The sequence below is a fragment of the Peromyscus californicus genome, unplaced genomic scaffold (genome assembly GCF_007827085.1).
Source record: "Peromyscus californicus insignis strain IS unplaced genomic scaffold, ASM782708v3 Scaffold_6__1_contigs__length_162567912, whole genome shotgun sequence".
NCBI lineage: Eukaryota > Metazoa > Chordata > Mammalia > Rodentia > Cricetidae > Peromyscus > Peromyscus californicus.
This window is the reverse complement of record NW_026294584.1, coordinates 116,275,265-116,290,842: the sequence shown is the minus strand read 5'-3', so window position 1 is coordinate 116,290,842 and position 15,578 is coordinate 116,275,265. Positions and strand designations below refer to the sequence as shown.

At 46.2% G+C, this 15,578-nt stretch overlaps 1 protein-coding gene across 2 annotated transcripts in view; it reads left to right on the top strand.

Moving 5' to 3' along the window:
- Nucleotides 1-12,035, top strand: part of Pdzrn3 (PDZ domain containing ring finger 3) — a 244,153-nt gene extending 232,118 nt beyond the window's left edge. For both annotated transcript variants that reach the window (XM_052719998.1, XM_052719999.1), the window contains 5 exons: nt 4,594-4,692; nt 5,798-5,860; nt 7,500-7,601; nt 8,713-8,829; nt 9,606-12,035. In XM_052719998.1, coding sequence (XP_052575958.1) covers nt 4,594-4,692; nt 5,798-5,860; nt 7,500-7,601; nt 8,713-8,829; nt 9,606-11,162 — 1,938 coding nt within the window. In that variant the 3' untranslated portion in view covers nt 11,163-12,035. The remainder of the gene's footprint in view (nt 1-4,593; nt 4,693-5,797; nt 5,861-7,499; nt 7,602-8,712; nt 8,830-9,605) is intronic.
- Nucleotides 12,036-15,578: the final 3,543 nt, after the last annotated feature.

Here is a 15,578-nt window from a genome sequence, read left to right as displayed (position 1 = left end):
TTCTCTGGGCTGGAGATCCATCCTGGAGAAACAGTAATTGAGGTTAAGCAGTGTCCTGTGCCTTCTAGGAGGTAATTTTATCAGAGACTTGTGTCTAGAGTTTCTAAGAATGTCCAGATAAAGCAAGGAACTAAGACAGCCCAAGCCATGATGTTTAACACTAAGGCCAAGCATATTCCTAAATCCCAGATGCTCTTGCTTGTTATTTGCCATGTATGTTGCCAGCACTGGCTCATCTCCTACCCCAAATTATTTTAGAGCAAGATGTAAAATTGCTCCCACAGTACCATCCTTCAACAGGAATGCTGCTGCCATTCTTGTACTTAATGATCAAGTTGTAAAGTTTTGTTTCAAAGGCAACTCAAGTGGGTGTGGAAGAGAGAACTTTGACATCAAGGCAAGTATTTAGAGCAGGTGCCTCCCCTGCCGTCCCCTGGCTGAGAATCTGTGTCTCATGCTGGAGCCAGGTGGACCACATACCCACGTGAAAGAATGGAGTCTGGCCTCCATAGCCTTTCAGTGATATCCAGCCAAACTGAGAATGGGACTGTCTCCATGAAAATCTGTTCTGGGAGAATTGGTAGCAAGGCTCAAAGGCTAAGCACAGTGTTAATCTCTACCTCAGTCTGCTGTTGTGAGGGACCATGTGTTCTAAAAATAGCCCTAACTGGGAGCGACTATAGTAAGAGAACCTTATTCTCTACCATGCAAACTATGAAACAGCAGCTATTGTAGCATCTATTTCAGGTTGAGCACCCTGTATCCCAGATGCTTGGGACAAACAGTGTTCAGATTTTGAAATATTTGCATGTAAACAATGAGGTTTACCTAGGAAGCAGGTCTAAACATAAAGTTCATTTATGTTTCATAGATGCCATATACATAAAGGGCAAAGGTAATTTTAGGACAATATTTTTAACCCACTTCTATTTTAATTATGAGCAAACCCATAAGGTCAGATGTGAGGTCTTCCATGTGGCCACATGATGTCAGGGTTCAACTCAAGAACTTGGAGATGTTGCTGCATTTCAGGGAAGGTATAGCCAACCCCAACTTGCTCACTGCAAGTCCAGTTAATGGCAACACATCAAGAGTTTTGCATGCACATGCATGAGTGGTCCTTGATTTGGAAAATACTGTAAATTTTTTCAGGATATTTTCTGAGTATGTGCACTCATGGGTAGAGGTCAGAAGTCAGCTTCCAGTATTTTCTTTTCTCTATAATTACCTTTTTTTTAAGGAGGTTGCTCTTTCAGTTAGACTAGCTGGCCAGCAAGCTTCCAGGTCTTCCCATCTCTGCCAGCCCAGTGCTATGGTCAAAAACACACCCAGCCACACACTCAGCTTTTATATGGCTGCTAAGGATCTGAACTCAGGTCCTCATTCTTCCATAGCAAATGCTTTACCCACTGAGCCGTCTCTTTAGTACTTTCAACATATTTTCAATTCCAGCCTGAAAATTTGTGCTAAAAATCTCCCCCTGCTTATAAAAGGTTTAGAATACAAATTGATAAGGACAAGAAAGAACAAAATCAGACCAGCAGTAATATGAACTAAAATCTTTTAGCTTAATACTTCTCTAATTTTGTCAGTTAAAGCATTGGCCTAAAAAAGTAAAGAGGTATTTTTCAGGATAGGTATTATCAAAATCATGTGCTAAAGACTTTACATTAGGGTACCAGGATAGGTGAAGCTAATCCTTTTCAGTGTAGTAAAGGACCAACTATCCCCTTTCTTATGAGTCCTTTTTTTCTACCCAGAAACCCCTAATCCACTACATAGTTCCTTTCTATGATATGACTTCCAAACATCTTCCTGGTCTCATATGCCACTCAGAGCATGTGTCCGAGTCATGCCTGGCTGTGATAGAAGACCCCAAGAGCAAGCTTGGCTGCCTAGCTGTGGGTCTGTGGCTGCCTAGCTGTGGGTCTGTGACTGCCTCGCTGTGGGTCTGTGACTGCCTCGCTGTGGGTCTGTGACTGCCTCGCTGTGGGTCTGTGACTGCCTGGCTGTGGGTCTGTGACTGCCTGGCTGTGGGTCTGTGACGGCCTGGCTGTGGGTCTGTGACGGCCTGGCTGTGGGTCTGTGACTGCCTGGCTGTGGGTCTGTGACAGCCTGGCTGTGGGTCTGTGACGGCCTGGCTGTGGGTCTGTGACTGCCTGGCTGTGGATCTGTGACGGCCTCGCTGTAGGTCTGTGACGGCCTCACTGTAGGTCTGTGACGGCCTGGCTGTGGGTCTATGATGGCCTGGCTGTGTGTCTGTGACTGACGGGTACAGGAGTATTTAACTGGCCCTACAGACAGCTGGCCTGCACCACCTTTGTTAAGCAGCCGTGCCTTTGGTTATCAGGAAATGTCCTAGAACTTTCTACACACTTCCCTTAACTTCTTTGAGTTCTTCATTGTGACCGAGTTCAAGGGGTGTAAGGCACACTGGGGCTGCAGCGTCTCCACTAGTTTAAGAGACTGTCCTCTTGGAACCCACACAGACAACCTGTTCCCTCACATTGAATCCTACTGGAAGTGGAATTTCCACACTGGTTCTCTCTCTCTCTCTCTCTCTCTCTCTCTCTCTCTCTCTCTCTCTCTCTCTCTCTCTCTCTCTCTCTCTGTCTCCCTCCAGTCTTCCCTATGGTCTTGCTTTCTGGTCAACCTCTTCCAAGACCAAATGGGTCCTGCAAATAAGAGCCCAAGGCTCAGTGGCAGCATTGGATCGGGACCTGTCCAGGGGGACCTGAGCCACTAATCATGAAATTTCATTGATTCAGAGTGTCCACTCGGGAAGGCCCAAGAAAGGACCCCTGTGGCACAGTCTCAGTCACAATACAACCCAATGGGGGTGCCTGAGAGGTGTTTGAAACATAGAATGTGCCACTTGCATTTGCGGGGTGAAAACTTGTTATTCCAAAGGATCTGGAGATTACCCTCGTGATTAAATACACCCCTTAAAACCAGCCTGACTAGCACACTCACAAACAAGGAAGGAAATTTCCATCTAATGCAACTAAAGCATCAGAAATTAAGAGTTTCATTTAATGAGAATTTACCATATTGTAAGAGCTATCATTAGGAAGTCACTGAATTAATTAACATATCAGTGATCAGAAAATAAACTAACAGCATCTTATTAAGGAGGGGTGCCCTGCACAAACAGCTTGTTGTAACCACTGGTTCCTTGTGGTGACCCAAACACAATTATTAAACTGCCGCACAGTGCTGGGAGCACTGTGCGCCTCATCTCCCTGCCCTGCGTGTGCTAGTGAGCAAACAAAGCTTAGGCAAATCAACAAGCCCATGAGAAAGCTTCTAAATGAAGACAGACTGGGGATTTGCATATATGCCTGCCTTCATAATCATTTTATATGGGACAGGTCAGCCAGTGAAAAGTCCATCGGAGCAGGGCAGTGCCCACCTAAACCTAAAGCCAAGCTCCTTGCCCTGGCCTATAGAGTGCCACCTGTTCTGTCCCAGCCCCATGTCCACATTCACCTTCCTTCTTTCTTTCCCATTTTCAAGGCTTTGACCACACTGGTCCAGAGCCTTTACACCTCCTGTTTTTCTGCTTTGAAGGTATCAGTAGTGTTGGGCACCCTGTCTTTCATGAGGAAAGGCTGTCTCCACAAAGACTGCTGTGCCCTTCCCCACATCCCAGGAAAGGCCTCTAGAGATGCCACTTGGAAGTGGCTCTGACAGAGTAGCCTGAAGACCTCATCTCAGAGTCCTTCCCACCCTCCTTTTCTGGTTATCCAGCAAAAACCATAAAAAAAAAAATCAGACCGAAGAGTCTTATTAGCAGGTGATCCCTCAAACTGACCCCCAGCTTGCAGCTGCGCAAAGCCCACATGAGTCACTGGCAGAGGGAGCGGCAGGGTGAATAGGCTTGTAAACACTAGCAGAGAACCTGAAGGGTCCTCCCGGAGCTCCCAAGACTTTCAGAGCTCTGACTTCATTCAGAAGTGCATACTAATTGGCACAAACAATAACATCCCCTGTCATCATGTGTCCCAGCCTTGGGTTCAGTTTGCTTTTTATCTTATTTAATTTGCAGTAACAGTGGCTGAAACTAATTTTCGACTGTAAATATCACAGCTGTTATAGAAGGCATTAATTGCACACTATCACGTTACTCTCCTTTCTTGGATCAATTTATGCGTAATCTGTTTGCAACTTCTATGCCTGTGCATATTAAGGGGCACAGCGTGAGATAATCTAACCCAACATGCTGGAAACATTTGTACCCAAGTGGCTGGAGCGTTCAGGGTGTGGAAATATTATTGTTTGTGGCAGACATTGAAAGAATGCTTTTTAAAAGCCCTACCCCTGAGGTCTTGACGCTGACTGAAATATGGGTAATTTTTCTTGGGGAGGATCAATAAAATAACTATTTCCAAAATGACTTTATATTGACTGAGAGGTCAGAAATGCCCAGGGCATTGATCCCATGTCCATAATCACTTTTTGTTCAGTAAGTTAACTGGCTCTACACAGTTGAATGCAAAGAAATCCAGTTCATCATTTAAACCAAATATTTTCAGAGCATTTGACATGCTCCTGGCCTGCTGGAGTCTCACAGAGAAGGTTTTCTTTGTCCAGGAAGTGGGCCTCTGCAGGATGAACAGCCAGGACAAGCTGGGCCTCACCGTGTGCTACCGGACGGACGACGAAGATGACGTAGGGATTTACATAAGTGAGGTACGAAAGCTAAGGTTTGAAAACTAGACTCTCAGAGTCAGAAGGGCCGGGCCTTTGTTTTTCTTTGCATTTGTTCACACGCCCTCGACCTCGCTCCTCAAGAATATCTTTGGGAAGATACAGAACACATGCCCCTTTCATTGCGCTCCGTGGAGTCACATCTTTACACAGAGGTTAAGTTCTAATGTCGATACATAAGGCAAAATTACCCTTGAGAAGCCGCAAACCAACCATAAAATGGAGTCGTTTACATGGTCTGTGTGCTCACCCCCGAGGGAAGAGCAGCCTCACATTTCCCAACTCCAGTGCAATGGTAGACAGAATGGCTTATATATTTTAAAGTCTCTCTCCTGCCTCCCTGTCACAGTATACACAGTTGAGTTCATATACATGCAACATAACTTAATGTGGACTTAGCAAAGTACACAGATGAAGGATGCAGTGATCTTTCCAGAAGAGACAGAGTAGAGGAATGGATTTCAATATGAATACTTCCCTATGCATGCATCCTTCCTTGTAATTGCAGAAACCCAATTTCCTGAAGACATCAACTCTGTCTCTCTGGGCTGAGCCAAGAGCTGTATCTGCTATAGACTTCACAGTTAACTCACTGGATAAGCACCACCTACCAAGCTTCGAATGTCACATCAGCATGTGTAGGGCACCCCTGCCAGCCTCAGTCTCACTTGCCCCAATTATACATTTCACTTTTAAAGCTATCTTCCAAAATTTAACCACCAAGGGCTGATGTAAACCCACCAAAGTAGGGCTGCTAGATGGCATACCTGTGGGGGCCCCTTCACCTATTCCACGTCACTGACCTGCTTCTGATTACTCTATGTCCAGTGAGAATCACCTTTGCCTCTTCACCAGCTCGGGTCTGCAGCTCTGACCCCAGTCCTTGGTCACAGCACTGCCAGGCAGGGTTCTGAGAGGCCCCGGGAAGGGCATGGGACAGATCAGTCCATTTCTCCCTGTGCCCAATGCTAAGTCCTGTGTGTAAACCTGTGCAGCACAGAAAGGCAGGGGTGGGTGTGGCGGCATGTTAAAGATGGCCTTTGGAAAGTGCCTGTGTTTGTGCTGAGGTGTCTGCTGTGCGTTTCAGATCGACCCTAACAGCATTGCAGCCAAGGATGGACGCATCCGTGAAGGAGACCGCATCATCCAGGTAGGTTCCCTTACCCAGAATGCATATCTTCAGCAAACAAATGAACTCCAGGAGTAAGGAGCCTGAGGTTGTCAATGCAGGAGAGATTTAAGGTCAGGAATCAGAAATTCAGCTGTGCAGTCCAACCCTGTGTGGTTTGTGAATAAGACTAATTAGCCAATCACGTGCAAAAGGCGAAATGAGAACAGACCCAGCTGTCCCATATTTTGGATCAAATACCTCTGAGAAGTATAAAATTTCAGAATTCACTGTTTTCCTGTCCTGTGAACTCAATTCTAAGGGTAACATCTACCTTGAATCCTGTTATTCCATGCAGGCAAAATAAGACTGCTTACTTCTTTCTTTCAGCTATAATCTTTTTTTTTTTTAAAGGGGGGAGGGTGTTCGTGTACCTTGTTGGTATCAAACTACGTAAAGATGACCCAAACTTCTGATGCTCCTGCCTCTGCCTCTTGCATGCCTGCTTTAATGTGGTGCTGAGGATGGAGCACAGGGCTTCATTCCTGCCAAGCAAACATTCTATCTTCTGAGCTACACATCTGGCCCTGCAGCTGTGTGTAGGGTCAGAGAGCCTTGGCTTTCTTGTGTCCCACAGGCTTGGCTTTCTATCTCTTCTCATTTTTCTCTTCATGTTTCTAGTCTAGTTTATTTTTCTCATTTCATATGCCACTATGTGCAGTTTTGGTTGTACATACAACCACTCTGTATTCTATTTCTCCAGCCTTTATCCAGAGCCTTGGTAGCTAGCTGAGTTTCCCTAGGAAAGAGACCCAGACCTTTACACCCAAGGGCCCTAATCCTCAGCATATTTCCTTTTGTTGCTACAGTTTTCTCTAATTGAAAACAAGAAGTAGAAGTAGTAAGGGTGCCCCAGAGAGAGCCTTGCCTGGGTTGCAGACACCCCTGTCATCACTGTGTAATCAGATTGGATAATGACAACCAGTAGTGTCTCCGCTTTGCCGCCTCCTGGTTCTTTGACATAAAGTGGCAAAGTCAGATGAAGGGCTCAGTTTCCAGGTCAGTGGGACTGCCGTGCTATCCCTGGAGGAATATCAGCCCGGAAACTAAAATTTGCAGAACTCAAAAGTTGCTGAGACACGCAGGCCAACAGCCGGCTGCAGGGTTGTCAGTGTGAAGGTGAGAGTGTCGGTCCCACTTGACTCTCTAGCCAGCCTGTTAAACTACGCATGCGCAGTGAAGGTGAGAGAGAGTCCTTTCCACTTGACTCTCTAGCCAGCCTGTTAAACTAGGCATGCGCAGTCCACGTATACACGCCCTTCCCCGTCTCCATTACTCATGATCCCAGCAGCCATCCTCTTGCTTTTCTCCCCTGTTATATATAGGAAATGTCTGTTTTATATTTCTTACTTATCCTCCCTCCCAAATATGAGATTCCAGGGCTCAGATGTGTCCTGAGCAGCAGGGGTTTCCTGGATCATCTGGGTCCTCCGCATCATGGCTGCCTCCAGCTAAGCAAGGCCTTTCTTTGCTAAAAATCAGCACTCTTTAAAATCTAAATGGAATTTCCTTGTTATGACTGTGAGTGGTGGTGACTGCAGTTCTGAAGCAAGACAGGAAGCTGCCGCTCCATCCAGTCATGTCCCGTTCTACCTGTCCCCACCTGTCCTTGTGCTTGTAGATTAATGGGATAGAAGTGCAGAACCGTGAAGAGGCTGTGGCTCTTCTAACCAGTGAAGAGAACAAGAACTTTTCGTTGCTGATTGCAAGGCCTGAACTCCAGGTAAGTCAATGTCCTAGGGATTAAATAGGTAGGGTTTCTGTAGTCAAAATGAGACTCTCCAACCTTGCAGAACAATGTCAGAGCTAAAAGGTTCTCGCTGCCTGGAAGGCAGTTGAACCTGTTGTGATGTAGGATCCACTCAAAGGTTTAACCACCTGGCCAGGCCCCATCAGTCTGACTAATGTAGGAATCATAGCAGGATTTACAGATGCCCCTTCCAGCCTGGAGCTAAGGCCCACTGATTAGCACATTGGGGGAGGGGGGGAGTGTTGAAAGTTGAGTCTTTCAAATAGTAACTAACAGCATTAACCAGTGAGTCTGGATCAAAAAGTAGCAAAGCAGGGGAGGAAGTATTAGAAGCTTCTCCAGTGTGGAGTAGGCTAGGGGTCTCCTCGGTCTGAGGGGGAGGTAGTTTTTCCAGCCTATAGAGCAGAAGTTCTCAACCTGTGGGTCATGACCCCTTTGAGAGTTACTTAACAGATATTTACATTATGATTCATGACAGTAATAAAATTACAGTTATGAAGTAGCAATGACATAATTTTATGGTTGGGGGGGTCACCACAATGTGAGAAACTATATTAAAGGGTCGAAGCATTAGGAAGGCGGAGAACCACTGCTCTAGAGTACCTGCATTTTGGTGACTACTCTGGAGAGAGCCCTGCAGCTCCTGTTTCTGAACGTAATATCCCTCCTTGAAAGGAAGCTTTTCTATGGCCTGTTAAATGAGTTACTTTTCTCCTTGCTGTGACTAAATACCCACCCAAAGCAACATCAGAAAAGAGGGGCTTATTTTGACTCAGTTTGAGGTAGGGTCCAGCATGGCAGGGAAAGGAAAGCGGGGTATGAAGCAGCTATCTGCAAGGTATTCAGTCATGAAGGAGAGAGATGAATCTGGTGTTTAGCTTGATTTCTTCTGTTCCATGACCACTGCCCAAGTTCAGAGGGGCTCCAGCTAACCCTCTCTGGACAAACCCACTCTATGCCATCAATGTGTCTCTATAGTGATTCTAAGTTCAAGCTCATAATAAAGCCTCTCGTGTGTGTGTGTGTGTGTGTGTGTGTGTGTGTGTGTGTGTGTGTGTGTGTGTGTTGGCCATTCTTCTCCTAGCTGGACGAGGGCTGGATGGATGACGACAGGAATGACTTTCTGGATGACTTACACATGGACATGCTTGAGGAGCAGCATCACCAGGCCATGCAGTTCACAGCCAGTGTGCTCCAACAGGTAAAAGCCAGGGTAGTCCCACACCACTGCCACTGAGGAGCGCTCGCACCCTCCACCATGGTAAAGACCATCAGAAAACCCCGGCCTAAGAGCTTTTCTGCTTGAGCATGAGGGGATGCAAGCTGATGGGTTCCCTCCCCAAGCTCTTCCTCGGAAATTACCACATCCTTTACATAGTGAGTTCCAGACTCATAGCAGTCAAGCTCCCAAGTGCTGGGATTACAGGCATATACCACCTCATCTAGATTATGATGCATTTATGGTTGGAAAAAAACAAAGCAGAGACATTGATACCACTAGCCTGGTGTTCGCCAGGAAAACATAGGCACCAGTGTTTACTGAGATCAGAGAAAATTAAGTCATGCCTTTGAAAGTAAAGCAATTCTGTGATTAACCTGAGCTGCTCAGAGCCCTGCAGCTCCCTCCCATGCCACTGTCAGAGTCCTAATTACCCACTTGTTGAGTCTCTCATGAGTGCTTATGCATTCTTCCTGTGTACCGGTTCCTGTACTAGTTAGTTATTGGGATAACTGATACTATCTTCCCTGTTATATAGACTGAAAAAATGAGAATTAAGCACCTGCCCAGATGCACAGTTAGGGCTGGCCACTTCCTGGGCCCTGGGTCATTCAAATGCTGCCGGTCAGCCTTGGGAAATTAGAACTCAATCCAAAACTCCTGTCCCGCACATAAAGGTCACACTGGGTACCTGTCCCCCCTCCCCCAGAGTCCCATCACCATGAACCGGTTGTTCTTGTCATTTTTCTCTGATATAGAAGAAGCATGAGGAAGATGGTGGAACCACAGACACAGCCACCATCTTATCCAACCAGCACGAGAAAGACAGCGGCGTGGGTCGGACCGATGAGAGCACCCGCAACGATGAGAGCTCCGAACAGGAGAACAACGGTGAAGACGCCACGGCATCCTCCAACCCGCTGGCCGGCCAGAGGAAGCTGACCTGTAGCCAGGACACCCTAGGCAGTGGCGACCTGCCTTTCAGCAATGAATCCTTCATCTCTGCGGACTGTACCGATGTGGACTACCTGGGCATCCCAGTAGATGAGTGTGAGCGTTTTCGCGAGTTGCTGGAGCTCAAGTGTCAGGTGCAAAGCAGCAACCCCTACAGCCTGTACTACCCCAGCAGCCCGGTGGACACGGCTGCCAAGAGCGACCCTGAGAGTGTGGACAAGGAGCTGGAGCTCCTCAACGAGGAGCTGCGCAGCATCGAGCTGGAGTGCCTGAGCATCGTGCGTGCGCACAAGATGCAGCAGCTGAAGGAGCAGTACCGCGAGTCCTGGATGCTGCACCACAGTGGCTTCCGCAACTACAACACCAGCGTGGACGTGCGCCGCCATGAGCTCTCGGACATCACCGAGCTGCCCGAGAAGTCAGACAAGGATAGCTCGAGCGCCTACAACACTGGGGAGAGCTGCCGGAGTACCCCACTCACCCTGGAGATCTCCCCAGACAACTCCTTGCGGAGGGTGGCTGAGGGAAGTAGCGAAGGGGCCGCGGCCAGCGTCGAAGCTTACAGGCCGTCCCCCAAGAATCTGCTCGCCATCACCGAGGATCCTGAAGTAAGCACCCCAAACTACAGCCCTAGCGCCAAAGAGCTGGACCCCAGCCAGGCCTTGGAGAGCAAAGAGCGCCGAGTTAGCGATGGCAGCAGGAGCCCCACCGCCAGCCCAAAGCTGGGCAGTGCCTACCTGCCCGCATACCACCACTCCCCGTACAAGCACGCGCACATCCCAGCGCACGCACAGCACTACCAGAGCTACATGCACCTGATCCAGCAGAAGTCAGCCGTGGAGTATGCGCAAAGCCAGATGAGCCTGGTGAGCATGTGCAAGGACTTGAACTCCTCTAACTCGGCCGAACCCAGGATGGAGTGGAAAGTGAAGATCCGCAGCGACGGGACACGCTACATTACCAAAAGGCCGGTGCGTGACCGGCTGCTGCGGGAGCGTGCGCTGAAGATCCGGGAGGAACGCAGCGGCCTGACCACCGATGATGACGCCATGAGTGAGATGAAGATGGGGCGCTACTGGAGCAAGGAGGAGCGCAAACAGCATCTGGTGAAGGCCAAGGAGCAGAGGCGGAGGCGCGAGTTTATGATGCAGAGCAGGCTGGATTGTCTGAAGGAACAGCAGGCGGCCGACGACAGGAAGGAGATGAACATCCTGGAACTGAGCCACAAAAAGATGATGAAGAAGAGGAACAAAAAGATCTTTGACAATTGGATGACCATCCAAGAACTCTTAACCCATGGCACAAAATCGCCAGACGGCACTAGGGTATACAATTCCTTCCTGTCGGTGACTACTGTGTAACTCTCACTGTGTACAGACGAGAGACCGCTACCTTTGGGGTAGACATCCTTGCCTCGTTCAAAGCGGCAAGTTTTTGTATATATAAGCCCGGCCATCATGTTGATAGTCTAAATTTGCCACTCCTACAACTTTGGGTGTCCTGGCTCTGTTTTCAGTGAAGGGAAAAATACACCCTTACTCTCTTAGAAGGCAATATTAACAAGCAGCTTTTTTTCAAATAGCAATGGTAATTTTTTACTTGTTAACCTTTTTCATAAAGTGTTTAAAATTTCCAAAAGATCTTTTATTAAGCATACTTTCACAGAATAATTTGTTTAAACTATATTCATATAAAAGAAGGTTAAACACGCTTTTTTTCTGCCTAAAACACAAAGTGCAACTGCCAGTATGTATTTTTAATGGGACCCTATTTTGTAATGTCACTTCGCTGAAAGGTGTTTCATACAAGTCACCATTCACTCATACATCTTATATCAGTTGTGGTTTCAATGCAAACCCACCAAAGTCTGCTTGGTGATTTCACACACACCCACACCCAAACTAGCAATGTTTCCAGTCAGGATATCCATTTTTAACATTTTTCTGGTTAAGGTTCCCAAGGAGAGTGTCAAGGTTTTAACAGAAAGCAAAATTTCCTGCAGCTGTATGGACGCTTAAAAGCATGTTTGCCAATATTGCCGCCTGTTGGAAGAATTTGCATGTACAGGAAAGTTGTGGATGGAGACAGTTTGTGGAGTTTTAAGTGCTCATCGTTGTAGACCTTTGCTTTGTAGATTGGAAGGGACAGACTTAACCAAGCAAGTTCACAGAATCATGATTAGTTACAAACATCAAGTAAAATGAAGTTAAAATAAATTATTATTTTCTATTTGATATGTGTTGGCATGGGTGCTTATTTGACAGTGTTAATTCCTGACCCCTGCCTGGGGCATCACCTGCTGCTTCTTAAGTCTTCCAAACTGTCTGATCCCTTCATCCAGCCTAGAGCCCGGTGACAGATGAAAAAATAAGGTCTGGTGGCAAGGAGTAGGGAATCAAATATACCATATACTCCTGGGCTTCGACAGCCTGCCTGCCAGCACGCTTCCACCGTGCCCAGTATCCTACAAATAGGAAAGCTTGTGGGCAAGCGTCTTGGCCAGGATTGTGTTTACAAGGACAAACACTACTCTCTGCCCGTTCTAGCAAACATCTTGTCCAGCTTTCCATCTCTGAGAAGTATCTGTCCACCAAGCAATAGTTTCACAGCATTAGCAGAGGTCACTAAAGTAGCTGGGCTTGGAATCAGGTTTCTTTTAGGTTTCTGTGACTGTCAAGGTCTTGAGTAACTTGCTACCAGGGTTCCCTAATTACCGTGTTTATATCAATTTCAGCTATAATGCCCACTGAAAAATGAAAATAAAGATAAGATTAGGAAGGGCATCATTTTTATTTGCCATCACTCTAGCCATCTGGTTTACTCACTGATTTAATTAAAATTTTGATTGAAATGGCAAGGTGTTTTAGGCATCTCAGACAACAATTTCCTCGCACAGACTCCTTTTGAGCCCAAATCCCTCCTTTGGGGCTGGAATCTTAAGACTATTTACTAGTTACACTTGTGTAACCAGTCTTTCTCTGTCCCACCAGCCAGCTCCCATATAATGACATGGAGACTTATTATTAATTATGAAAGCTTGACTATAGCTTAGGCTTGTTCCTAACTAGGTCTTATATCTTAAATTAACTGATAATGGGTTTTTTTTTTTTATCTACATTCTACCACATGGGTTTTGACCTTCCTTTCATTCTGTACCTCCAACTTGTTCTGTATCTCATTGGCGTCTCCTGTGTACCTGGAGTCCTCCTCCTCTTCCTTTCTCTCCCTGGAAATCACGCCTAGACCTCCTGCCTAGCTGTTGGCCATTCAGCTTTTTATTATACCCATCACAGCAATACATCTTCACACAGTGTACAAATATCCCACAATACACTTGTAATAAAATAATTAATGAAAATAAAACACAGAGATAATGATTCCTCACCAGTGAAATATCTGGTTGCTACCTCTTCTAGAGCCAGGCATTGCTAAGATAATTGCATCTGCTATATCATTCTAATCAGTTCTGTAAGGTGAATCAAGTTTTGCAAAGTGCACTGTTAGGCCATAAACTCCCAACAGTCCCTGAGTTCAGTTTTCAATGGTGTGCCATGCGCAGCTCCCAAGCTGCTTTGCAGCCCCAGCACTCTGACCTACCATCTTCCAGTAGATATTTCACAGAACACAAACACCCGTCTGATAAATTGCAAATCACTATAAAGTACAGAAAAGCATACAAGTGACTGTTACGTAGAAAATAGCTTTTCTCTCATTCAAGGCAATGAGCTGCATGCATGCATGGCACATGAGCAAAGAGCGTGCTTAGGATGGAACCTAAGGTGTCACAACGTGTCGAAGACAAATGGGGGCACCTCTCATCGGGGGTTCATAGAATACCTCCATATGTAGGGTTTGGCCTGCACACTTAGGAAAAACACCTTAAAGTTACCATCCTAGGTTTCCAACTGTACATCATGCTCAGACCTAACCTGCACTACAGTCTGAAGTTTCTCTAATCTAAGGTAACAACTCAGCTAAAATATAAAAGGCATGACAGTGTCAGTCAGAAGGAAATAGGAAGCTGAGAAATACAAGGTAGCTCATTAATAACCAAGCGAGAATTCAGAACTCAGCACCTGGCCCCACATCTCTTAGCAGCTCAGACTCAGGGGACAGGTAGTAAAGCATGTGAACAGTCAACTTCCATGCATCCATCCTGCGCTCTCAACCAAAAAACTGCAAGCATTTCACTAATGGATGCCCCAGAGTGAGTCTAAGCCAGGAAACATGAATCTACCATTTCTTATGTGAGCTTGTGCTCCCAAGGGCCTCATGGTACAAGCCTTTCGGAGCTAGTAGGAAAATCCAGGGGTGTCTCAGGGTACGAGTGTGAACACTTGACAACTTCCATTGAGAACCCCTAGAGTCCATGTAAACATGTACTGTTACCAACACATCTTTCTACCAGCCCTTTTGCCCTGCTCCTAGGGCCCATTTGGGAATCTGAGAGAAGCATCTGATAGGGTTCTCTCTTCTGGTGGTGGCGGTGGCGGGGGGGGGGGGGGGGGGTGTAATAGAACATGTAAATAAATTGCACTACAGTTTTGGAAGTGTTGCGTAGCCCTCGGAGCCACTGATGGACTCTTACTCACATAGGAAGCCCAGGTTTGGATAATAATGTGAGCCCTATACATTTCTTTCTCTTCATTTGGTCCTTGTGTGGTTGAATCCTGCAGCACTGTTTGAGCCAAATCCTTATTCTGAAGAGCAACAAGGAAGCCATTTTCCCTATGAGCGCCATGGCCTCTGAGACCATTAAAATTCAGCTAACCACTGATGCCTGCAATCTTAAGGGCATTGTGCTAATGGTTTGCTCGTTGCTACTTAAGTTTAGGAAGCGTGAATGCAGGCTCCTCGTTCTCCACTATACCACTCCACTGTCTGGATAGCTCTGGTCTCAACTCTTTCTAGAATGAGTCTTTTCTGAGCCCCAGAGCTATACTGTTCATTCCAGTAGCCACTAGCCACATCCAGCTACTAAACAGTTAATGTACGGTAAGTCCAAAGCATGAGGTCATGGGTGGTATATCCACCACTAAAAAAAAAAAAGAAAGAAAAAGAAAAAAATCAGTGAATAAAGTATGGTTAGTCCAAATGGAAATGTTCTGGGAAAATAGATTTCAAAATTACCACACTTTTTCAAAATGATACCAAGTTTTATAATAATTTCTATGGAAATTTCAGTGATTGCTATTGCAATTACAGTAACTTCACATATGTTGGGTTAAGTAAAATACAGAATTATAATTAACTTTACTTTGTAACTGGGAATACAACAAAACTTTTAAATTCCGTATGTAGGAGCTGGGGAGATGGTTCAGTCTGTAAAGTGCCTGCTGAGGAAACATCAGGACTCGAGTTCAAATCCCCAGTACCCACATAAAAGCTGGGCACAGTGGCTCACATCTATAACTGTAGAACTTAGTCAGGGGCAGTGGGGGGTGGGGGGAAGGGAGAGAGAGCAGAGACAGGTGGCGCTCCAGTGCTCACTGGCCAGCCTGCCTAGCCAATCAGTGAAGCTCTAGCATCAGTGGGAGACCTTGCCTCAAAAATTAATTTAGGAGCAATGGAGGACTGACATCAACCAGTGACCCTCATATGCACATGTGCATACATACATACAAGCACATACATGCACCACAAACACAACCAAATTTTCATATGTGCAGCACATTATATTTCTACTGAACATCACTAATATAGACAGTGTTAGGTCTTTATGTGCAAAATGCTTGCATCACTAAACTCTTAGGTCAGTTCTTCAAGGTTGGTAGTTT